Raw genomic sequence first — 26,130 nt, 5'->3', positions numbered from 1 at the left:
TTTCTTCCAGAATGGTCCTGTATTTGGCTCCATCCATCTTCCCATCAATTTTAACCATCTTCCCTGTCCCTGCTGAAGAAAAGCAGGCCCAAACCAGGATGCTGCCACCACCATGTTTGACAGTGGGGATGGTGTGTTCAGGGTGATGAGCTGTGTTGCTTTAACTCCAAACATAACGTTTTGCATTGTTGCCAAAAAGTTAAATTTTGGTTTCATCTGACCAGAGCACCTTCTTCCACATGTTTGGTGTGTCTCCCAGGTGGCTTGTGGCAAACTTTGAACGACACTTTTTATGGATATCTTTAAGAAATGGCTTTCTTCTTGCCACTCTTCCATAAAGGCCAGATTTGTGCAATATACGACTGATTGTTGTCCTATGGACAGTGTCTCCGACCTCAGCTGTAGATCTCTGCAGTTCATCCAGAGTGATCATGGGCCTCTTGGCTGCATCTCTGATCAGTCTTCTCCTTGTATGAGCTGAAAGTTTAGAGAGACGCCAGGTCTTGGTAGATTTGCAGTGGTCTGATACTCCTTCCATTTCAATATTATCGCTTGCACAGTGCTCCTTGGGATGTTTAAAGCTTGGGAAATCTTTTTGTATCCAAATCCGGCTTTAAACTTCTTCACAGCAGTATCTCGGACCTGCCTGGTGTGTTCCTTGTTCTTCATGATGCTCTCTGCGCTTTTAACGGACCTCTGAGACTATCACAGTGCAGGTGCATTTATACGGAGACTTGATTACACACAGGTGGATTGTATTTATCATCATTAGTCATTTAGGTCAACATTGGATCATTCAGAGATCCTCACTGAACTTCTGGAGAGAGTTTGCTGCACTGAAAGTAAAGGGGCTGAAAAATTTTGCACGCCCAATTTTTCAGTTTTTGATTTGTTAAAAAAGTTTGAAATATCCAATAAATGTCGTTCCACTTCATGATTGTGTCCCACTTGTTGTTGATTCTTCACAAAAAAATACAGTTTTATATCTTTATGTTTGAAGCCTGAAATGTGGAAAAAGGTCGCAAAGTTCAAGGGGGCCGAACACTTTCGCAAGACACTGTATATCCAAGTATTCCCACAGAAAAAGATGTGATCGTGTCTCATTGTTATTATTTTGAAATACATTCTATTTGGGGGCTTAGTTGTGGTCAATTCGCAGTGTAAAAATGATTTTCTGGCCCCCAGAACCATCTCAGATGTAGAGCCAGCCATGGTATCATATACCCAGTGAGAACAATGGAACCCTTGAGACATGACGTTACTTTATGGTTGTGAACTATTTTTCTGCTTGAGAAAATATCATATGATTACATCCAACTGGTTTCTTATGCAGTGTAGGGGTGTGTGACCCAATGCCTGATTTCTGTTGTTGTCTCCTACCCTCCCACAGGACGAGTACAAGGCTGAGAAGGCCCTCTCAGAGGAGGACCTAAAGAATGCCATCAGCATCCACCACGCCTTGTCCATCAAAGCCGTGGACTACGAGAAGAAGCCCAACGTTCTCAAGCTCAAGACAGCCGACTGGAGGGTTTTCCTCTTCCAGGCCCAGTAAGTTGGCTCTGGAGTGAAGTTTGCCCTAGGGTGATCTAGGATCAGCTTTCCCTGCAATTCTAACCCGAACCATTAGTGGCAGAAATGCAAAACTGACCCCAGGATCAGCGTCTAGGGACAACTTCATCCTTAAATTGCACCACCAGCGACCGTTGCCTATGCAATCGGGTGGCACAATTTACTGCCGCAGAACAACCCAACGTTGGTTCCAGTAGAGCTAGAGAGACGAGGGAGAGAAAAGGACCATTTCTGGAAGCAAAATGTCATTTCACGCTTGGCTTCAAGCGCAGTGAAAATCCATTTGTCTCGGCCATTACTCTGTCCAAAGTCTATTGTTCTTGGTTTCCTCTGTTCCCTCATCATGGAATATTCCAGGTGCCTAATAGAGGTGCTTATCATTGAAGAAGATAGGACCTCCTCCTGGGATGTGCTTCCATGATGCATAAATGAACAGTGGCCCAGTTGGGTTGTATTTCTAAGTAGTTCACCGTACTCTATCAACTTTGAACGATTATTTTCCCCATCACAACCGAACACATTGCTATTCCAGGGGAAATTGTTTGAGGCTTTAGCCTTGATTTGGTTGAATACCAAAGCTGTATTTTATTCAAAATGTTCCCATATAAAGTCTCAAAGCAAATGGCTGCTTTTGTAAGTTGTTTATTTGTCTCTGTTTCCCAACAGGAGCCCAGAGGAAATGGACTCTTGGATCAGAGTAGTCAACTCTGTGGCAGCCATGTTCTCTGCCCCCTCGTTCCCCGCCGCCATTGGCTCTCAGAAGAAATTCAGCCGTCCACTGCTACCGGCCACCACCACGAGGATGTCACAGGTACGGTAGAGCCTCCAGAAACACCACCTCTGGAATATCACCGTTACCTACAATACCAGTCCAATGTTTGGACACACCTACTCATTCAATGGTTTTCTTTATTTGTACTATTTTCTACATTGTAGAATAATAGGGAAGACATCAAAACGATGAAATAACACGTATGGAATCATGTAGTAACCAAAACAGTTTTAAACAACTTCTTCAAAGGAGCCCTTTGCCTTGATAACATCTTTGCACAATCTTGGCATTTTCTCAACCAGCTTCACCTGTAATGGTTTTCCAACCGTCTTGAAGGAGTGACCACATATGCTGAGCACTTGTTGGCTGCTTTTCCTTCACTCTGCGGTCCAACTCATCCCAAACTATCTCAATTGGGCTGCGGTCGGGTGATTGTGGAGGCCAGGTCATCTGTCGCAGCACGTGATCTTCTCTCCTAGCCACAGTGGGAACCACACAAGCGGAGGTCATCCGTTCACCAACTGCGTCTTAAAGACACAGCGATTGGAACCAAAAATCTCAAACTTGGACTCATCAGACCAAAGGACAGATTTCCACTGGTCTAATGTCCATTGCTTGTTGTTCTTGGCCCAAGCAGGTCTGTTCTTCTTATTGGTATCGTTTAGTAGTGGTTTCTTTGCAGCAATTTGATCATGAAGGCCTGATTGGGGCGGCAGGTAGCCTAGTGGTTAGAGTGTTGGACTAGTAACCGAAAGGTTGCAAGATGATACATATCTGTCGTTCTACCCCTGAACAAGGCAGTTAACCCACTGTTCCTAGGCCGTCATTGAAAATAAGAATTTGTTCAAGATCAAGTTCTTATTTACAATGACGGCAAAACCCGGACAACACTGCCCTACAGAACTCTCAATCACTGCCGGATGTGATAGATAGAGCCTGGAATCGAAACAGGTACTTTAGTGACGCCTCTTGCACGGAGATGCAGTGCCTTAGACCACTGCGCCACTCGGGAGCCCATATTGAGATGTGTCTGTTTTGAACTCTGTAGCATTTATTTGGGCTGCAATTTCTGAGGCTGGTAACTCTAATGAACTTATACTCTGCAACAGAGGTAACTCTGGCTCTTACATTCCTGTGGCGGTCCTCATGAGAGCCAGTTTCATCATAGCGCTTGATCATTTTTGCTACTGCACTTGAAAACTTTTGATGTTCTTGAAATTTCCCGGATTGACTGACCTTAGTGTCTTAAAGTGGTCCTTCTGTAGCTCAGTTGGTAGAGCATGGTGCTTGTACTGATCCTTAGAATGTCACACATGACTAAATAAAAGTAAAATGGCATATATTATTATAAAGTAATGATGGATTGTTTCTCTTTGCTTATTTGAACTGCTCTTGCCATAATGTGGACTTGGCCCTATTTGGTAAAAGACCATCTTCTCTATACCACCCCTACCTTGTCACAACACAACTGATTGGCTCAAATGCATTAAGAACGAAAGAAATTCCACAAAATAACTTTTATCAAGGCACAAGTGTAAATTAAAATGCATTCCAGGTGTCTACCTTATGAAGCTGGCTGAGGGAATGCCGAGGCATAGGGTGGCTACTTTGAAGAATCTCAATTTTGATTTAACAATTTTTTTTGGTTACTACATGATTCCATATCCCAAACTATTTCATAGTTTTGATGTCTTCACTATTATTCTACAATGTAGAAAATAAATAAAAAACATTTAATGAGTAGGTGTGTCAAAACTTCCGAATGGTACTGTAGGTAAACATTAGGGTTCCCTCACGGAGAGCCCAAACTTTCACTTTAGTCAAACGTTCACTTCTGCCATTGATATAAATGCCTGACTAGTGCAAATGTCCTTCTAGACCAGGGGTGAGCAACTCCAGTCCTCCAGGGCCTGATTGGTGTCCTATTTTTTGTCTCTCCATCCCTAGCAAACACAGCTGATTTAATCAAATGTCATTCTAAACTGAAGATCATGATTATGTGATTACTGGAGTCAGGTGTGTTAGCTGGGGCAAAACTGTGACACCAATCAGGCCCTCGAGACTGGAATTGCCCACCCCTGTTCTAGACCGTGGTCACCATCCAGTCAATCTCCAAGGCATTCCTAGTCGATCACCAAACATTTCTGTAAAAAAAAAAAACGATAAAGCCCTGCGTTCATTTAAAAAAAAAAATGTATTGAGCTGTTGGCGGTAGGTGCACTTGATTCAGCAGCCCTAGCCCCGGGAAGGGAAAGTGTTCCCATTTTGAACCATTTAATGTGTCTGAAGGTAGAGCTCTGCCTACCCGGCAGGCCCAGAGAGAAAATCAAGTGCACCTGCTGGCAAATCAGCTGGCAAATCAGATAGCCTGGAATGCACAGCAAAGTTGATACTGTGACATTTTAAAAACGTTTAAAACGTAACTATAGACTCGATGAATACAGCTGAGCTGCTGATTTTGTGTAAGTTCATGTTTAAGTTTTTCAGCTGTCAACCCTTTTTATTGCTTATGAAAAGGGGTTGAACATTCTCCCTATTGCCGCTCATGCTACAACTAGCAGTGCAGCTGCAATTAATTGGTATAGAAAAGTGTTCCGATAAGCTAAGGGACGGTGAGTTGGGTGACAGGCAGCCTCACCGCTTCTCCCTCCCTCCCCTCAGACTGGCCATCAGATGCAGGCCATCAGTCCAATATGCAGTGATGTTGTATTGGGCCTATAACTTACTGCACAAATCTCTTTACTACAAAACTGTTTTTAATTGGTTCATGTTGCATTGGCTTACTTTATTTTGTTATTCTTAATCTGAGCAGTAGATCGCTGCTTGCATTTTGACTTAGAAAGTGATATTGACGCAGGAATGGTTGGTGACCACTGTTCTAGACCAGCCTACCATTTAAATACATTGTTGGCCCAGAATAATTTTTTGAGATGACTGTCTTAAGAACCTGGTATTACATCTATAAAGTGCTATCTACAGGAGGAACAGCTGAAGTCTCACGAGGCGAAGCTGAAGCACGTCTCCACAGAGCTGGCAGAGCACAGATCCTACCCTCCTGACAAGAAGGTTAAAGCCAAGGAGATCGACGAGTACCGACTCAAAGAGCACTACCTGGAGTTTGAGGTAAGACATCACCATTCACCACAGATGTGCACTGGCAGAGGGTTGGTTGGGCGAGGCCAGGCCAGGCAGCAGGTTGCTGCCAGTCATCGTCCAAATTCTCTGGTTCGTATGGTCTTTTCTTTTATGCCGCTTCACTCTTGTTTCTTTCTGCATCTAGCCCTTCGGAACACTGATCCGTGCGGAAACAGACAGTTTCTGACATGCCTCCAGGCAGACCGCTGGGGAAGTCTCTGACAACCTTAATGGAGCTTTGCTTTTCTTATCTGCCAGGCTCAGGAGTGCATCTCTCTCAGCCCTGCTCTCTATTCTGAACACGGGCGTGTCCTTAGGTCAAGATTCCAAGGATATCACCAAAGATGGATAGAAACATTTGAGAAGTCATTGCATTTATTTTTATTTTTAAACACACAAGGTCACAAACTGCCAAGTAGCTGCTTGAAAGGTCATTATTGGCGTTTGTTTCCCGGATTTAAAGTAGAGTGTGTATGGTCGACGTACAGTATGCATCTATCACAGTTTAGGGGGTGGCTGTACTGGCAAGCTTAACGAGAGCATATGTAAAAGGAACTCTCTGACCTCTATTGTCATGGCGTTACAATATAGAGCTCAGACAAACGTCCATTAAAATGTCATTTCAATTTCATCCCTTGAGCTCATTTATGCTGGTGAACACAAATCTATTTATTTACATGAGTCTTAAACCTTGATTATGGATAAAGAATATATATATATATATATTTTCTGAGAAAGCATTAGTTGATATGCTTCTCGTCAGTGTCAGCAATTATTCCATCACAGCTTTCCTCTGGCCTTCCTCAATTTCCATGTCATAGGTTTCTAATGAACCCCACGAAAGCCCTGTATTAGTTGAGCTGTGACTATAGCACTGTTTTCCAATCAAATTTCTGGAGGAGAAGACACGACCTCATCAATAACCTTCTTCATTGAGTAAATTTTTTATTTTTTTTTAATCAAAAAAACAACGCTTTCTTGAAGTACCAGATAATCAATTAAATTGTGTGCTCCCTTTGTGCAAAACATCATAGGAATAATGATATCCTCCTGGCTTTACCACTCTGCTTGCGGAGCTTTACCACTCTCCTACTCTACACCCCCGCCTGTCGCGCCAAATGGCATCCTCTATATAGTGCACTACCCTTTGGGCCCTGGTCAAAAGCAGTGCACTATAAAGGGAATAGGGTGTCATTTAGGACGCAGACCCTGTTTACACAGGGATCAATGTGGTCAGATCTCTGAGTAAGGTTCAGACATACAGGTCAAACCCCTCAGATCCTTAACCCTCAGCTCCCTAACCCTCAGAACTTTTTCTTACATCTGTTAATGGTTGATTGCAGTCTTTTTACTGTGTCCAGCCCACAATCGGCAAAACAAAAGCTAGAGAGAGAGGGCATGGACAGTCACAGGCATACCTCTGTGAATGACATTCATCAAGCACAGCACTTACACAAATCATTCACTAAACCCTAACCCTCAGCTAAATCTTGTAATGAATCATGTGGAAATTTAGCAAGTTTAGGAGATATGTTAATAACATATTGATTAACAGTAGCTAGGCTGGGGAGAAGTCTGTTCATAATAACAGCACCATCAACAAGGCAGGTCCTAGTTTTGTTGCACCTGTTTTACTGTTCAGCCATGTGGTCAGGTGCCACAAAGAGGGACTTTGCATTTGGCACAGGACAGCACGGCTGGCCCTTGCATTTACACAGGCAGCTGATATTAATAGTATGCATGTCAATCTCTCCTGGCTCAAAGTGAGGGAGGGATTGACTTCATCACTACTTGTGTTTGTGAGAGGTGTTGCCATGTTTAATTCACCGAGCTTGTCTGTCTGAACTACTGGCACACGCAGCTCAGACCCTCATTCATACCCCAGACATGCCACCAGAGGTCTCTTCACAGTCCCCAATTTGACTATGGGAGCCGAACAGAGCCATGACTGTATGAAGATGGCGTCGGAGGGGGATGGCTGCAGTCTCATTGGCTCTTACCAACTGTACTGTTTTTGTTTTTTGCATTATTCGGAACTAGTTTTGTACATAATGTTGCTGCTACTGTCTCTTATGACCGAAAAGAGCTTCTGGACATCAGAACTGCAATTACTCACCTCATATTAGACCGTTTTTCTTCAAGGAGTCTGACAGGAGGGTGATACTAGACACCCAACCAGGCCCTCATCCCCGTCATTCGCTGAAGAAGGAAATATATATTTTGCGGAAAAAGATTAGGGTGGCTTACGAGGATCAGGCGACGAGTGGCTAATCTGCCTTTGCATTTACATTACATTTACATTTAAGTCATTTAGCAGACGCTCTTATCCAGAGCGACTTACAAATTGGTGCATTCACCTTATGACATCCAGTGGAACAGTCACTTTACGATAGTGCATCTATATCTTAAAGGGGGGGAATACTTATCCTATCCTAGGTATTCCTTAAAGAGGTGGGGTTTCAGGTGTCTCCGGAAGGTGGTGATTGACTCCGCTGTCCTGGCGTCGTGAGGGAGTTTGTTCCACCATTGGGGGGCCAGAGCAGCGAACAGTTTTGACTGGGCTGAGCGGGAGCTGTACTTCCTCAGTGGTAGGGAGGCGAGCAGGCCAGAGGTGGATGAACGCAGTGCCCTTGTTTGGGTGTAGGGCCTGATCAGAGCCTGGAGGTACTGAGGTGCCGTTCCCCTCACAGCTCCGTAGGCAAGCACCATGGTCTTGTAGCGGATGCGAGCTTCAACTGGAAGCCAGTGGAGAGAACGGAGGAGCGGGGTGACGTGAGAGAACTTGGGAAGGTTGAACACCAGACGGGCTGCGGCGTTCTGGATGAGTTGAAGGGGTTTAATGGCACAGGCAGGGAGCCCAGCCAACAGCGAGTTGCAGTAATCCAGACGGGAGATGACAAGTGCCTGGATTAGGAACCTGCGCCGCTTCCTGTGTGAGGCAGGGTCGTACTCTGCGGATGTTGTAGAGCATGAACCTACAGGAACGGGCCACCGCCTTGATGTTGGTTGAGAACGACAGGGTGTTGTCCAGGATCACGCCAAGGTTCTTAGCGCTCTGGGAGGAGGACACAATGGAGTTGTCAACCGTGATGGCGAGATCATGGAACGGGCAGTCCTTCCCCGGGAGGAAGAGCAGCTCCGTCTTGCCGAGGTTCAGCTTGAGGTGGTGATCCGTCATCCACACTGATATGTCTGCCAGACATGCAGAGATGCGATTCGCCACCTGGTCATCAGAAGGGGGAAAGGAGAAGATTAGTTGTGTGTCGTCTGCATAGCAATGATAGGAGAGACCATGTGAGGTTATGACAGAGCCAAGTGACTTGGTGTATAGCGAGAATAGGAGAGGGCCTAGAACAGAGCCCTGGGGGACACCAGTGGTGAGAGCGCGTGGTGAGGAGACAGATTCTCGCCACGCCACCTGGTAGGAGCGACCTGTCAGGTAGGACGCAATCCAAGCGTGGGCCGCGCCGGAGATGCCCAACTCGGAGAGGGTGGAGAGGAGGATCTGATGGTTCACAGTATCGAAGGCAGCCGATAGATCTAGAAGGATGAGAGCAGAGGAGAGAGAGTTAGCTTTAGCAGTGCGGAGCGCCTCCGTGATACAGAGGAGAGCAGTCTCAGTTGAATGACTAGTCTTGAAACCTGACTGATTTGGATCAAGAAGGTCATTCAGAGAGAGATGGCGGGAGAGCTGGCCAAGGACGGCACGTTCAAGAGTTTTGGAGAGAAAAGAAAGAAGGGATACTGGTCTGTAATTGTTGACATCGGAGGGATCGAGTGTAGGTTTTTTCAGAAGGGGTGCAACTCTCGCTCTCTTGAAGACGGAAGGGACGTAGCCAGCGTCAGTGATGAGTTGATGAGCGAGGTGAGGTAAGGGAGAAGGTCTCCGGAAATGGTCTGGAGAAGAGGGGAGGGGATAGGGTCAAGCGGGCAGGTTGTTGGGCGGCCGGCCGTCACAAGACGCGAGATTTCATCTGGAGAGAGAGGGGAGAAAGAGGTCAGAGCACAGGGTAGGGCAGTGTGAGCAGAACCAGCGGTGTCGTTTGACTTAGCAAACGAGGATCGGATGTCGTCGACCTTCTTTTCAAAATGGTTGACGAAGTCGTCTGCAGAGAGGGAGGAGGGGGGGAGGGGGAGGAGGATTCAGGAGGGAGGAGAAGGTGGCAAAGAGCTTCCTAGGGTTAGAGGCAGATGCTTGGAATTTAGCGTGGTAGAAAGTGGCTTTAGCAGCAGAGACAGAGGAGGAAAATGTAGAGAGGGAGTGAAAGGATGCCAGGTCCGCAGGGAGGCGAGTTTTCCTCCATTTCCGCTCGGCTGTCCGGAGCCCTGTTCTGTGAGCTCGCAATGAGTCATCGAGCCACGGAGCGGGAGGGGAGGACCGAGCAGGCCTGGAGGATAGGGGACATAGAGAGTCGAAGGATGCAGAGAGGGAGGAGAGGAGGGTTGAGGAGGCAGAATCAGGAGATAGGTTGGAGAAGGATTGAGCGGAGGGAAGAGATGATAGGATGGAAGAGGAGAGAGTAGCGGGGGAGAGAGAGCGAAGGTTGGGACGGCGCAATACCATCCGAGTAGGGGCAGTGTGGGAGGTGTTGGATGAGAGCGAGAGGGAAAAGGATACAAGGTAGTGGTCGGAGACTTTGAGGGGAGTTGCAGTGAGGTTAGTGGAAGAACAGCATCTAGTAAAGATGAGGTCGAGCGTATTGCCTGCCTTGTGAGTAGGGGGGGAAGGTGAGAGGGTGAGGTCAAAAGAGGAGAGGAGTGGAAAGGAGGCAGAGAGGAATGAGTCAAAGGTAGACGTGGGGAGGTTAAAGTCGCCCAGAACTGTGAGAGGTGAGCCGTCCTCAGGAAAGGAGCTTATCAAGGCATCAAGCTCATTGATGAACTCTCCGAGGGAACCTGGAGGGCGATAAATGATAAGGATGTTAAGCTTGAAAGGGCTGGTAACTGTGACAGCATGGAATTCAAAGGAGGCGATAGACAGATGGGTAAGGGGAGAAAGAGAGAATGACCACTTGGCAGAGATGAGGATCCCGGTGCTACCACCCCGCTGACCAGAAGCTCTCGGGGTGTGCGATAACACGTGGGCGGACGAAGAGAGAGCAGTAGGAGTAGCAGTGTTGTCTGTGGTGATCCATGTTTCCGTTAGTGCCAAGAAGTCGAGGGACTGGAGGGAGGCATAGGCTGAGATGAACTCTGCCTTGTTGACCGCAGATCGGCAATTCCAGAGGCTACCGGAGACCTGGAACTCCACGTGGGTCGTGCGCGCTGAGACCACCAGATTAGGGTGGCCGCGGCCACGCGGTGTGGAGCGTTTGTATGGTCTGTGCAGAGAGGAGAGAACAGGGATAAACAGACACATAGTTAACAGGCTACAGAAGAGGCTACGCTAATGCAAAGGAGATTGGAATGACAAGTGGACTACACGTCTCGAATGTTCAGAAAGTTAAGCTACGTAGCAAGAATCTTATTGACTAAAATGATTAAAATGATACAGTACTGCTGAAGTAGGCTAGCTGGCAGTGGGTACGTTGTTGACACTACCCTAATCAAGTCGTTCCGTTGAGTGTAATAGTTTCTACAGTGCTGCTATTCGGGGGCTAGCTGGCTAGCTAGTAGTGTTGTTTACTTTACGTTGCGTTAAAAGAACGACAATAGCTGGCTAGCTAACCTAGAAAATCGCTCTAGACTACACAATTATCTTTGATACAAAGACGGCTATGTAGCTAGCTATGTAGCTAGCTACGATCAAACAAATCAAACCGTTGTACTGTAATGAAATGAAATGAAAATGTGATACTACCTGTGAATGCGACCGGGTTGTTGAGTTCTATTCAGAAGACGTTGGCTAGCGTTGGCTAGCTAGCAGAGTCTCCTACGTTAAGGACGACAAATAGCTGGCTAGCTTACCTCGGTAAATTAAGATAATCACTCTAAGACTACACACTCTAAACCTAAACAACACAATTATCTTGGAACGAAGATACGAAGACAGCAAAGACAGCTATGTAGCTAGCTAACACTACACTGATCAAGTCGTTCAGTTGAGTGTAATAGTTTTCCCAGTGCAGCTAATCAGTGGACGTTAGCTAGCTGGCTAGTGAAGACTACGTTAGGACGGCGAAATACGATAATTACGCAATTATCTTTGATACAAAGACGGCTATGTAGCTAGCTGAGAAGAAATTGCTAAGATTAGACAAATCAAACCGTTGTGCAATGAAATGTAAAAAGTTATACTACCTGCGGGAGCGAAGCGCCGATGCGACCACTCGCTCCAAACCGGAACCGGAACCTTTGCTAGCTAACATTCTATCGCTGGAAAATTAATGGGACGAACTGAAAGCACGTATATCCTACCAACAGAACATTAACTGTAATATCTTATTTTTGGCTGAATGACGACATTAAGAAAATGGTGTATAACCCACCAGCTCTATCGGCAGGATAGAACAGAAACCCACACTGGGCGGGGGCCTATGCATTTATGTAAAGAGCTGGTGCATGATATCTAAGGCAAGTCTCGAGGTTTTGCTCACCTGAGGTATATCTCAAGCTGTAGACCACATCTGCCTAGAGAGTTCATCTGTATTTTTCGTAGCTGTCTACATAATACCACAGTCCGAAGCTGGCACTAAAACTGCACTCAATGAACTGTATACCGCCATACGCAAACAGGAAAAAACTCATCGAGACGGCGCCCCTAGTGGCCGAGGGACTTTAATGCAGGGAAACTTAAATCAGTTTAATCTAATTTTTATCAGCATGTTAAATGTGCAGCCAGAGGGAAAACAGTTCTAGACCACGTTTACTCCACACACAGAGATGCGTACAAAGCTCTCCCTCGCTCTCCATTTTACAAATCTGACCATAACTCTATGCTCCTGATTCCTGCTTAAGAGCAAAAATGAAAGCAGGAAGCCCCAATAACACCAGCGACAAAAAAATAATATATTTTTTTAAAGTAGTCAGATGAAGCAGATACTAAACTACGTGACTGTTTTGCTAGTACGGAGTGGAATATGTTCTGGGATTCTTCCAATGGCATTAAGGAGTACACGTCAGTCACTGGCTTTATCAATAAGTGCATCGAGAACGCATACCCCAACCAGAAGCCACAGATTGCAGGCAACATTCGCACTAAGCTAAGGGTAGAGCTGTCGCTTTCAAGGAGCGGTACTCTAACCCGGAAGCTTATAAAAAAATCCTGCTATGTCCTCTGATGAACCATCACAGGCAAAACCTCAATACAGGACTAAGATCGAAACGTACTACACAGGCTCCGACGCTCGTCGGATGTGGCAGGGCTTGCTCTATTATACTATAAAGGGAAGTACAGCCGAGAGCTGCACAGTGACATGAGCCTACCAGGCGAGCTAAATAACTTCTATGCTCGCTTCGAGGCAAGTAACACTGAAACATGCATGAGAACATCTATCAGCTGTTCCGGATGACTCTGCTATCACGCTCTCCGCAGCCGATGTGAGAAAAACCTTTAAACAGGTCAACATTCACAAGGCCGCTGGGCCAGACGGATTACCAGGACGTTTTCAATCTCTGCCTGTCTGAGTCTGTAATAGCGACATGTTTCAAGCAGACCAATATAGTCCCTGTGCCCAAGAACACTAAGGTAACCTGCCTAAATGACTGCCGACCTGTGCACTCACGTCTGTAGCTATGAAATGCTTTGAAAAGCTGGTTATGGCTCACATCAAAACCATTATTCCAGAAACCCTAGACCCGCTCCAATTTGCGTACCAAATCCACAGATGACGCAATCTCTACTGCACTCCACACTGCCCATTCACCCCTGGACATAAGGAACACCTATGTGAAAATTCTATTCATTGACTACAGCTCAGCGTTCAATACCGTGCTCCCCTCAAAGCTCGTCACTAAGCTAAGGACCCTGGGACTAAACACCTCCCTCTGCAACTGGATCCTGGACTTCCTGACGGGCCGCCCCCAGGTGGAAAGGGTAGGTAACATCACATCCGCCACACTGATCCTCAACACGGGGGGCCCCTCAGGGCTGTGTGCTCAGTCCCCTCCTGTACTCCCTGTTCACTCATGACTGCACGGCTAGGCACGACTCAAACATCATGAAGTTTGCTGATGACACAACAGTGGTAGGCCTGATTGCCGACAACAATGACAGCCTTTAGGGAGGTGGTCAGAGGCCTGACCGTGTGGAAAGACAACATCCTCTCCCTCAACATGATCAAGACAAAGGAGATGATTGTGTACTGCAGGAGGAGGACGACTGAGCACGCCCACATTCATTAATGGGGTCGTAGTGGAGCAGGTTGAGAGTTTCAAGTCCCTTGACTTCCACATCACCAACAAACTAACATGGTCCTAGCACACCAAGACAGTCGTGAATAGGGCACAACACAAACCTATTCCCCCTCAGGAGACTGAAAATATTTGGCATGCGTCCTCAGATCCTCAAAAGGTTTTACAGCTGCACCATCGAGCATCCTGACGGGTTGCTTCACTGCCTGGTATGCCAACTGCTCAGCCTCCAACCGCAAGGCATTGCAGAGGGTAGTGCGTACGGCCCAGTACATCACCAGGGCCAAGCTTCCTGCCATCCAGGACCTCTATACCAGGCGGTGTCAGAGGAAGGCCCTAAAAATTGTCAGACTACAGCCACCCTAGTCATAGATTGTTCTCTCTGCTACCGCACGCCAAGTGGTACCGGAGCGCCAAGTCTAGGTCCAAGATGCTTCTCAACAGCTTCTACCCCCAAGCCGGAAGACTCCTGAACAGCTAATCAAATGGCTACCCAGACTCTTTGCATTGCCCCCCCCACCCTCTTTTACTCTGTTGGTATCTATGCATAGTCACTTTAACTCTACCTACATGTACATATTGCCTTGACACCGGTGCCCCCGCACATTGATTCTGTACCGGTAACCGTGAAGCAACACAAACATAGGCACATGCATACAAACACACAATAACATACTCACTATACACACATACACATGGATTTTGTGTTGTAGATATGAAGGTACTAGAGTAGGGGCCTGAGGGGGCACACTTAAATGTTGGGAAATCTGTTGTGAATGTTTTGATGTTTCTTTTTTAATGTATTACTGCCTTAGTTTTGCTGGACCCCAGGAAGACTAGCTGCCTCCATAATAAATACAAAAATCAAACACTGCCTTTTAAGCTAGCTCTACCTCTGTGAAACACTACCGTAATCAATGAGCTAGCTCTACCTCTGTGAAACACTACCGTAATCAATGAGCTAGCTCTACCTCTGTGAAACACTACCGTAATCAATGAGCTGCTCTACCTCTGTGAAACACTACCGTAATCAATGAGCTAGCTCGTTCATCCACCTCTGGCCTGCTCGCCTCCCTACCACTGAGGAAGTACAGTTCCCGCTCAGCCCAGTCTAAACTGTTCGCTGCTCTGGCCCCCCAATGGTGGAACAAACTCCCTCACGACGCCAGGACAGCGGAGTCAATCACCACCTTCCGGAGACACCTGAAACCCCACCTCTTTAAGGAATACCTAGGATAGGATAAGTAATCCCTCTCACCCCCCCCCCCCCTTTAAGATTTAGATGCACTATTGTAAAGTGACTGTTCCACTGGATGTCATAAGGTGAATGCACCAATTTGTAAGTCGCTCTGGATAAGAGCGTCTGCTAAATGACTTAAATGTAAATGTAATGTAAATGTAGCTCTACCTCTGTGGAACACTACCGTAATCAATGAGCTAGCTCTACCTCTGTGGAACACTACCGTAATCAATGAGCTAGCTCTACCTCTGTGGAACACTACCGTAATCAATGAGCTAGCTCTACCTCTGTGGAACACTACCGTAATCAATGAGCTAGCTCTACCTCTGTGCCGAAGGAAAAGTATTTTTTTCACCTACAGTATCCAAAAAGTCTGCATGAGATGGCATTACTCACACTTTCTATTTTATGTCCTGTTGTAGTATGAAGGTATAAACAGATCATTTTTAACCTATGGGCCCTGGGCGATAAGATCAAAGGCCCCTTCACCTTGTTCTCAGGTTGAAGCATTGAAGACTGTTGTGGCAGGAGAGTCCTGGTCGACACACCGGCTACATTAACCTCCCAACTGCTCCTTCACTCCCAATCCGCACCATGTCAGAGCAGACAGGGAAATTAATGCGCTAATTGGTCAAGGAATGATCTGAATGCAAAGCCAAGGAGATCTCTTTTTAGATCTACGGTAGATCTAGTTATATGTACTTTAGTTTTCTAATGTATTTCTTTTATATATTGGTATTCCATAAGTACAAGCTTGGCATGCAGGTGGGGGTGACGGTCAGCGACGGTATTGAATTAGTAATCAGCAGGGTTAAGAGGATTTAGTGGTGGGCCAGGACGATCTGAGAACCAAGTCTCCACCTCTCTGCCACACGTCTTATCAATGCTTCTGCTATTCCAGTTTAGTTCATTATTACTCCATTTTAGCAGAGTTCTTCTACCACAGGGAGATATGATAAAGAACAATTAAACATTCATGACCAATCCATTAATTCTGTTGTCGATCTCCAATGAATCTTTCCCTGAATTAATAGAATTATCTTTAATCAGAGAGAGAGAACAGAAACGTTCTCCCCTGGCCCCTCTCCACTGTAAGGCTCTTAACATCTCAGAAATACTTTGAACTGTTTCATACTACAGAAGAACATGTCTCTGGGGTTGTTGCTATCTGTGTGTTAGTCTGTCTCCCTGGAATTGTTGTGTCACATAGAACCTTAAAGAAATGATGAGAGAATGCTGCAGTCACTCGAATTGCAGATATATCTGTTTCTCTGGTTAAACAAGGAACACATCCTGGAATGTGGAGACTTACAGCACTGGGACACAACCTTGACTGGATGCCCTTTCTTGTTGTTTACAGTGCACACCATTTGTTGTAATGAATTGCCTTATCGACCTGTGATTTCACCTCTTAATCCTGTGGTAAGTAGGGGTCCAAGCACTGCAAAAGGGTTGCCGTGAAACAATGAACTTGAATAAGGTTGTTACCTTAACATAGATGCTGACATTTAACACCATAGTACCCTCCAAACTTGTCATTAACTCTTGAGTCTCAATCCCGCCCTGTGCAACTGGGTCCTGGACTTCCTAACGGGCCACCACCAGGTGGTGAGGGTAGGAAACATCTCCACCCCGCTGATCCTCAACACTGGGACCCCACAAGGGTGCGTTCTCAGCCCTCTCCTGTACTCCCTGTTCACACATGACTGTGTGACCATGCACACCTCCAACTCAATCAAGTTTGCAGGCGACACTACAGTGGTAGGCTTGATTACCAACAACGACGAGATGGCCTACAGGGAAGAAGTGAGGGCCCTCGGAGTGTGTTGTCAGGAAAATAACCTCGCACTCAACGTCAACAAAACAAAGGAGATGATCGTCGACTTCAGGAAACAGCAGAGGGAGCACTCCCCTATCCACGGAACAGTAGTGGAGAAGGTGGAAAGTTTTAAGTTCCTTTGCGTACACATCACTGACAAACTGAAATGGTCCACCCCCACAGACAGTGTGGTGAAGAAGGCACAACAGCGTCTCTTCAACCTCAGGAGGCTGAAGAAATTCGGCTTGTCACCAAAAACACTCAAGAGCATCCTGTCGGGCTGTATCACCGCCTGGTACGGCAACTGCTCCGCCCACAACCGTAAGGCTCTCCAGAGGGTAGTGAGGTCTGCACAACGCATCACCGGGGGGAAACTGCTCTCCAGGACACTGACACCACCCGTTGTCACAGGAAGGCCAAAAAGACCCAAGGACAACAACCACCTGAGCCACTGCCTTTTCACCCCTCTATCATCCAGAAGGCGAGGTCAGTACAGGTGCATCAAAGCTGGGACCGAGAAACTGAAAAACAGCTTCTATCTCAAGGCCATCAGACTGTTAAACAGCCATCACTAACATTGATTGGCTGCTGCCAACATACTGACTCAATATCTAGCCACTAATAATAAAAAATGGATGTAATAAATGTATCACTAGTCACTTTAAACAATGCCACTTTCTATAATGTTTACATACCCTACACTACTCATCTCATATGTATATACTGTACTCTATTCCATCTACTGCATCTTGCCTATGCCGTTCGGCCATATTTTCATCTACATATTCTTATTCATTGCTTTACACTTGTGTATAAGGTAGATGTTGTGAAATTGGTAGATATTAGATATTAGTGCAAGATCGGAACTAGAAGCGCAAGCATTTCGCAACACTCGCATTAACATCTGCTAACCGTATGTATGTGACAAATAAAATTAGATTTTGACATTGTTAGTGCTATAATCAGCAAATGATTGTTTAACTTGTTTGGTTATCATGATATTTGGCAGACTTGTAGAGAGGCATGAGAGGGAATCATTCATTGGATATGTGATCAGGCCAGAGGTGGCGATATCATTCAATGGATACGTGATCAGGCCAGAGGTGGCGATATCATTCATTGGATACGTGATCAGGCCAGAGGTGGCGATATCATTCATTGGATACGTGATCAGGCCAGAGGTGGCGATATCATTCAATGGATACGTGATCAGGCCAGAGGTGGCGATATCATTCATTGGATACGTGATCAGGCCAGAGGTGGCGATATCATTCATTGCGGTGTTTACCTATATTTCTTTATTAGAATTTCCAGTGATAAACCAAAGTAGTTGCTGTAGTTGTTTTCCATCATTTCTTGTTCGCCGGTATATAAGTCTTACATGTGTTTTTTATTCTACACCGTAACACCCCATTCTCTGTGTTGTCTCTCCGCTGTAGGAGAACCGCTATGAGATGTACGTCAAGCTCCTGAGGGAGGGTGTGAAGGAGCTGCTCATTGGCAAAGATGGCGACGCGGGCCTCAAGAAGTCCCAGTCCAGCCCCTCTCTTAACCAGGAGGGCCAGCCGGCCGCGGCCAAAGTCAAACGCAACACCTCGGAGAGGAGACCCGAGACGCCGCCCAAGGTCACATAGGAAGCTACCCCCCCTCGCGAGCCTGTGAAAGAGCCATGAATACGCAACAAAAGTGTGTGAATATATTTTATGTAATTTATTTATCTGGCCACTGTTGTAACAAAAACAGTTGTGTAAAATGTAAATGATGAATACTCGTCTTTAAATTGACTGGCGTAGCATTTTTGTATGGAAACATTGCATTATATGTTTGTGGTCCTTTTATTTTGATGTTGATGTTGTCATTCTCGTATTGAACGTAATATTTTTTGTGACGCATTTGACTCTATTGCTTTATTCAATATCGCTGTATTGTTCCTTCCTCTCATAAAAACAATTTATTTGCCTTTCAGTCAAGAGAGAGGATTTTTCTTGTCTCCAGTTTAGTGGAATTACCAACGCTAGCTCTTGGATATATAAATAGTAGCTAGATGTAGAATAGTCTTACTCAGAAGTTTTTATTTTGATATGTATTTTAAGTAAACATTGGACATATTGAACCAGTTAAGTTGAGAGTATTTTACACAAATATGGCTTCCATTGAGAATAGGCAGGTGTTTTGGACATCCAATTTCCTCCTTGCTTTTCCTCATAGACCTTTTTAAGGTTCCTTTCACCTGGGAATGTTTATTTTTCATACAGAAGATGCACCAAGGTGTAAATCCTGGAAAGGGATTCATTGTGGATCTAAAAAATGTGGTTAGGATCTTCAATCTCTTGCCTCTCATTTACAACAGGAATAACAACCCCAGATAAAACAGTAATGTCCTTACTTGTGTGGAAGGCTGCACTATCATGTTAGAAAACGCAGTTCAAAAGCATTCCAATCCCTAATTTTGCACATGAACAATTTGGGATGTTTAAACCTATTCCCCAGATTGGGTCAGTCGCAGCTGCATCCCAATCTTCTCAGACTGCAGTATTTCACTGATGTTGGACTTGAGATCAGAGTTTATGCAGCTGAGCCATTTTATTTTTTTTATCCTTTATTGCAAAAAATATACTTCTGCTTTTTGAGTAGTGTAAAGACCAATGCCCCTTGTCTTTTCTAATCGTATGTGTTTTAGATTCTAAGTTGAAAACTATTGTTGTAAAGATCAAATTTAGTATTTATAGTGCACTTTATAAATGAGTTCTTTTTGGATATTATAGAGAGCTTTATAAAGGTTAGACTGGTATGTTTCTTTGACATCACAGGTTTTTCAGGCAGAACTATTTTTGTTTTCTTGAAGGTACTTGAGCGCGACAGTTCAGTAGGTTTCCGTCAGCTCAACTCGTAATGTCGTCTTAGTTTGTTTTAAGTGGTTCGGTAGTTTTGCGGTCCTTGGTAGATTTGTTGATTGACAAAGTTTCCTTTTAGGGAACTATTTATAGATCTGTACTTTGCAATTATTGCCTTTTTCCAATGCTGGTGATATTACATTTATAATATCATTTACACATTTTCATGAGAAAATATTACTGACATTTGAACGACATAAGCATTTAGTTAGACATTGGATTGTATGTCTACACTTCCACAATGGACTTTTGCATACCGACATGTTTTGTCCTTACCAAAATGTTTGCGTTTTTTCATGTATTGAAGATTTTGGAAGGAATTGAGCTTTTTAACATGTTATGAAGAAACATTTGTAATGATGCAAAGCCAATTTGAAAATGTACTTGTTTTTGGAAGACATGAGGCTAGTACCGAGTCTTTACAGTTAAAAAATATATATTGTTTACTTTAAATGTTTTATTATTTACACTTTATTGTATTACTTTTTTTATTTTCTCATAAATTCTCTACGAAGACACCAAATAGAATGTGTTAGTAGAGCTCGATGGTAATAGCCAACTAAATATACCTATATCCGTAATGCATGTTTTTAGACAAACATTCTACAGTAGTTTGTGCTAGCTAGCTAGTGTGCAAACCTTTTCCTTGGAAATGTTCTCCTCACATAGTGGCACTATTTGACCTGTACGATTATTGTGAAAGTTAGTGAGTGTTTTGACATTGAAGCACTTAATATAGACAATACATGTGGTACATTTATCAAAGGTTTCAAGTTAATATGACGAGACCTTAACAGCTGATTCTGTTATATAAATGTGAGGATAGTATTTTTGTTTATATACAGAAGTCCATATGAAGAGGTCTACCCTTGAAGTCATTTTTTAATATAATATTAAATGCTTTTTATTCTTTTAACCTTTTGATATTTTATCGTAAGACGATGGCTGACCCCTTGAAGACATCTATAGTTAAAATTCCTCCGTAGTTTAAACTTAATCCCAGTATTTTATTTTGCAGATACAGTAATCCTTTGTTCAGACACATTAAATGTAGGATTTAACATATTGCTGTTTATCAGTTGGTACACTTGTTACATTTGCCCATTTTCAGAGGATTTGAAGTAAATACAGGCTTTTGTTGTAATGACACGTTAGCGTAATCTGTGCTTCTGAGTGGAATGATAAATCATCTACGTCTATATATGGAATCCGGGAACTCATTTTAAACACAACCGTGTAATACTATCTTACCAGTGGATTGTGTTCATGTGGAACGACTCAACTAAAGCACTGTTTCAATTGACATGTCAAATCTCACCTGATGTCATTTCTGATTTGATAGTAGATGGTCTGGAGAAGGAGTAGTGAAGACGGCACAGTAAATGCGTCAACATGTGACATTTTCCAATTTAAGACTAGCAGTGATATTTATCAGGCATCTTGTTACCTTTCCCTTAACATTTACAGCATTTCTCCATATCACTTCGATGGAGGGCTTATTTTTAGCACTTACCTCTAATGCTTCTCTCAACCATATCTGGCATAGCCTCTGTACACTGGCGTATCACTTGTTAGAATAGACTCAATCCTGCACCTCTGTCTGTAGATGTGAGAAGACAGATCGTGTGCCCCTATAGTTCCCATGCCTCTTGATTGTTCTATACTGTAAAAAAAAACAATGCAACTAAGTCTCCTATGAGGCTTTGTCTACACGTACGTACGCATCTAATATCTCTGAAAGCTGTGATCCTGTACAATCCTTTGACTCTGTAAATGTTGTTAAATATAACTGTTGCCCTGTTTTTTTGTTTTTTCTTCCCCAAAGGCCCAGGATTGCATTGTTTGGTTGTTCAAGTGATCTCTTCTTTGGCCCAGAGCGTGTCTTACGCCCTTAGGTCAGGATTGGTAACACTATGTCAGTGGTAATACAACTGTAGGTGGTTTCAATTAATAAAATACTTTACTTAATTGAACGTTGCATTTTCTTGTGATTTATTCCCCAGTCTTGTGCTGTGTTGGTAGAAAAGATCTGCTTCTCAAAGAAAATCATCCCAATGGACAAAAAAAGGTCAACTCAGGTGGCAAAGTTTATAACCTATTTATTTACTAGGGCAATATAATAATTGGGGTGGTAGGTAGCCAAGCAGTTAGTGTTGGGCCAGTAACCGAATGTTGCTGGATCGAATCCCTGAGCTGACAAGGTAAGAATCTGTAGTTCTGCCCCTGAGCAAGGTAGTTTGTGCAACTGTTCCCCGTGCACCGATGGTGTGGATGTCGATTTAGGCAGCACCCCGCACCTCTGATTCAGAGGCGCTGGTTTAAATGCGGAAGACATAATTCAGTTAAATGCATTGTACAACTTAACCCTTTTTTCTTGTTAATAGAGCAATAATCAAGGCAATGTAGTCAATTAATGGGCTTTACTTTAATACACTATTGCATTAATCAATTGACTGGTTATTCAGTTTGTATAGTATAGTCTTAATGCATCTCATAACAGAAGAAAGAATACACCCCCCCCCACAAAGAAATCCTCAAAATGTGATTTGGTCCAATCAGGCAGTCAGTCGTGCAGAAATCAGCAAGGTAGTACTTGTTAAATGTCCTGATTTTCTATGGCCCAACATGCACCTCAGTTAATAGGCAACTGAGACACATGTTTCTCTGTCTTACTCTGTGGCAGTTGGAAACTGTTATTACACAAATTAATGTAAACCTCCACAAGGAAAAAATATCCCTGTCTGGTTCTTAGTTTTCTGCCTTCGAGCAGCATGCAATAACATCCTCTTTTCCAGAGTAGGTTCAAGAAAAATATATATTTTATTAATGACAATTTAATCTGATAAAATATTTAAATTTACCTTCTGACGTTTAAATTGCTTTCAAAACAGAATGGTGTAGAAAACTGTCTTAATGTACACACTACCCAAGTATAGAAGTTGCCTTGAGTACATGCTAATCTCAGTTTGGTCTGTTTTTTGGGTGACTTCTTTCAATTTAATTCCAGCAGAAAATGGTGTTCTCTCTGAAATCACAGAGAGAATGACAATATGATGGGCCAGAAAAGACCGATAGGATAATAGACTAGTGGGTAAACACAGATTGTAGAATGTTACCATCAGGAAGGTGAAAACGGGGGTTGGGATCTAGTGTTCCTGTGGGGGAGAGTTTAGAGGCATATAAACTGGCATTACAGGGGGAGCTTCATGATGGGGACAATGCATGTGGCAGGTCCAATGAGAGAGAGAGAGAGAGAGAGAGAGAGAGAGAGGGTGGACCTGTAAAGTAGCTTATCAATCAGAAAGTTAAAACTCAGAGCAAAGAGGGTGAGATCCAGGAATTGATATGTCTCCTTCTGTCTATGCCTGCCTTTTATTGAAACATCTCCCTCAGTCTAGGCCCACCTCTTATTGATACGTCTCCCTCAGTCCCACCTCTTATTGATACGTCTCCCTCAGTCTAGGCCCACCTCTTATTGATACGTCTCCCTCAGTCCCACCTCTTATTGATACGTCTCCCTCAGTCTAGGCCCACCTCTTATTGAAACATCTCCCTCAGTCTACGCCCGCCTCTTATTGATACGTCTCCCTCAGTCTCTTATTGATACGTCTCCCTCAGTCCCGCCTCTTATTGATACGTCTCCCTCAGTCCCGCCTCTTATTGATACGTCTCCCTCAGTCCCACCTCTTATTGACACGTCTCCCTCAGTCCCACTTCTTATTGATACGTCTCCCTCAGTCCCGCCTCTTATTGATACGTCTCCCTCAGTCCCACCTCTTATTGATACGTCTCCCTCAGTCCCACCTCTTATTGATACGTCTCCCTCAGTCCCACCTCTTATTGACACGTCTCCCTCAGTCCCACCTCTTATTGACACGTCTCCCTCAGTCCCACCTCTTATTGACACGTCTCCCTCAGTCCCACCTCTTATTGATACGTCTCCCTCAGTCCCGCCTCTTATTGATATGTCTCCCTCAGTCCCGCCTCTTATTGATACGTCTCCCTCAGTCCCACCTCTTATTGATACGTCTCCCTCAGTCCCACCTCTTATTGACACGTCTCCCTCAGTCCCACCTCTTATTGATACGTCTCCCTCAGTCCCACCTCTTATTGATATGTCTCCCTCAGTCCCGCCTCTTATTGATACGTCTCCCTCAGTCCCACCTCTTATTGATACGTCTCCCTCAGTCCCACCTCTTATTGATACGTCTACCTCAGTCTGTCTAGACACATGACTTTGTGGTGTCTGTCTAGACACTAGATAGAGCAGCTGTTGCTTTGCAAGGTATTTCTTCCTGAAAATACATGGTCTTAAGTGATTTGATATTTGGTATTCAGCTGTCATAAAAGTATACCTGATTTAGTTTGAAGAACTCAAATTGTGGTTTTTGTCAGACAGCATAGGCAGCATCTCTATACAGATGAGATGATGACTTGGAGTGAAATGAAGTAATCAAATAAAACTAATGTAATATACTGAAATATTTTATTGAAGTAAAGCGATATGATGAACTGATGGGTAATAAGTGATAAGCAGTAATGGTCCGTGACTACCACAGTCACTTGTTTGCCCAAGCATTAGCTGATTCAAATCATTAAAGCTTGATGATTAGTTGATTATTTGAATCAGCTGTGTAGTGCTAGGACAAAAATCAACATGCACTCCTTGGGGTCCCGAGGACCGAGTTTGGGAAACACTGCCCGACCATCATGGGACTTTTATTCATTGTTGTTACTGCATTCAACCCAGATAATGCATAGTGCATTTAATGGTTTTAAAAATCATCAAAAATCGTGATTATTTTTTAATAATTGAACTAAAACCAAACCAACCTTTAAAAAGCATTAATCGTTAGGCACTAATAGCAAGTTGCATTTTTTTAAATAACGTTGTTTATTGGCTATCGCTGCCACAGAAATGAGGTGGAAGCACTTCAATTGAAATACTCATGTTATGTATCAGAATATCATTACAGGCAATGTCCCTCTCTCAGTTCATCTGTCAGAGCAGATGCCATACAATGGAAAGGACAAAGGAGGGGAGGCTAATTCGTAGTGTGGTGGTATCCATGGTGCCTAATCAATGTGAACACTTAAAATAAATGACTGAGTAGGAGGGAGAGGCAGCCTGCTCCTCTCATTATCACAGTCAAACAATCCTTCAGCATAGAAGCCAGACAACCAAGACATACTCGATGTGATGAAGACCAAGAATGAAGAAAGGAACAAGGAGGTGAAGGGCAGTAAAGGGTCTGGCTGATGTCATTCTCAACTTCAGCACCTCTGCATGAATATATGTTTATGCCTACTGCTTTAATGTACGTATTGCCTAGATATACCATACGCCTCTCACCCACTGAAAGCCTTCATTACCATTTTAACAAGTATGTACCAAGTGCCAATCTTACCTCAAGCTGTGACCAAAGGCCTTGAAGAGCCATATGAGATGTTTTGTGTTTTGAACCTGTCATATATATATATATATATATATATATATATATATATATATATATATATATATATATATATATACACCAATGTATAAATATATATTTTTACTCTGGTAAAGGAAGTACCCAATTGTGATACTTGAGTAAAAGTATAGATACCTTAATAGAAAGTTACTCAAGTATAAGTTAGTCACCCGGTAAAATACTACTTGAGTAAAAGCCTAAAAGTATTTGGTTCTACATATACTATATAGTATCAAAAGAAAAGGTAATTGCTAAAATATACTTAAGTATTAAAATTTAAGTAGAAATCACTTCAAAGGCCTTATATTAAGCAAACCAGAAGGCACCATTTTGTTTTTAAAATGTACAGATAGCCAGGGGCACACTCCAACATAATTTAAAAATGATCCTTTTGTGTTTAGTGAGTCCGCCAGATCAGAGGCAGTAGGGATGACCACATGTTCTCTTGATAAGTGTGTGAATTGGACCATTTTCCTGTCCTGCTAGCCATTCAAAATGTAAGAAGTACTTTTGGGTGTTAGGGGAAATGTATGGAGTAAAAAGTAGATTATTTTCTTTAGGAATGTAGTGAGGAAAAGTTTTCAAAAAAATAAATGGTAAAGTACAGATGCCCCAAAAAACTACTTAACTAGTACTTTAAAGTATTTTTTCTTAGGTGCTTTGCACCACTTTTACTGTTAATCAATGTATGACAGCTCGGGTTTAGCTTTCAACTGCAGCTACCAAACCGCTTCAAAAGTAATCCTACAATACCCCACTAATGTAACAGCGTTCGTCTGTTGAAGGAAAAGAGTCGGACCAAAATGCAGCGTGTTTGTTACTCATGATCTTTAATGAATGAAAACGTGATACATGAAATAACTATACAATACAAAACAACAAACAGAACGTGAAATCTAATTACAGCCTATCTGGTGAACACTACACAGAGACAG

General features: G+C 43.7%; 1 protein-coding gene across 3 annotated transcripts in view; it reads left to right on the top strand.

Annotated features, from left to right (window-relative positions):
• psd3l (pleckstrin and Sec7 domain containing 3, like) overlaps positions 1-21,694 on the top strand; it is a 152,585-nt gene extending 130,891 nt beyond the window's left edge. For 2 of the 3 annotated variants that reach the window (XM_046290536.1, XM_046290535.1), the window contains exons 14-17: positions 1,391-1,548; positions 2,236-2,380; positions 5,309-5,464; positions 18,267-21,694. In XM_046290536.1, the coding sequence (XP_046146492.1) occupies positions 1,391-1,548; positions 2,236-2,380; positions 5,309-5,464; positions 18,267-18,461 (654 nt within the window). In that variant the 3' untranslated portion in view covers positions 18,462-21,694. The remainder of the gene's footprint in view (positions 1-1,390; positions 1,549-2,235; positions 2,381-5,308; positions 5,465-18,266) is intronic. The other variant, XM_046290537.1, reaches the window with a different exon arrangement.
• The last annotated feature ends 4,436 nt before the right edge of the window (positions 21,695-26,130 follow it).

Source organism: Oncorhynchus gorbuscha, linkage group LG11 (genome assembly GCF_021184085.1).
Source record: "Oncorhynchus gorbuscha isolate QuinsamMale2020 ecotype Even-year linkage group LG11, OgorEven_v1.0, whole genome shotgun sequence".
Lineage (NCBI taxonomy): Eukaryota > Metazoa > Chordata > Actinopteri > Salmoniformes > Salmonidae > Oncorhynchus > Oncorhynchus gorbuscha.
This window is presented reverse-complemented; position numbering and strand designations above follow the sequence as displayed.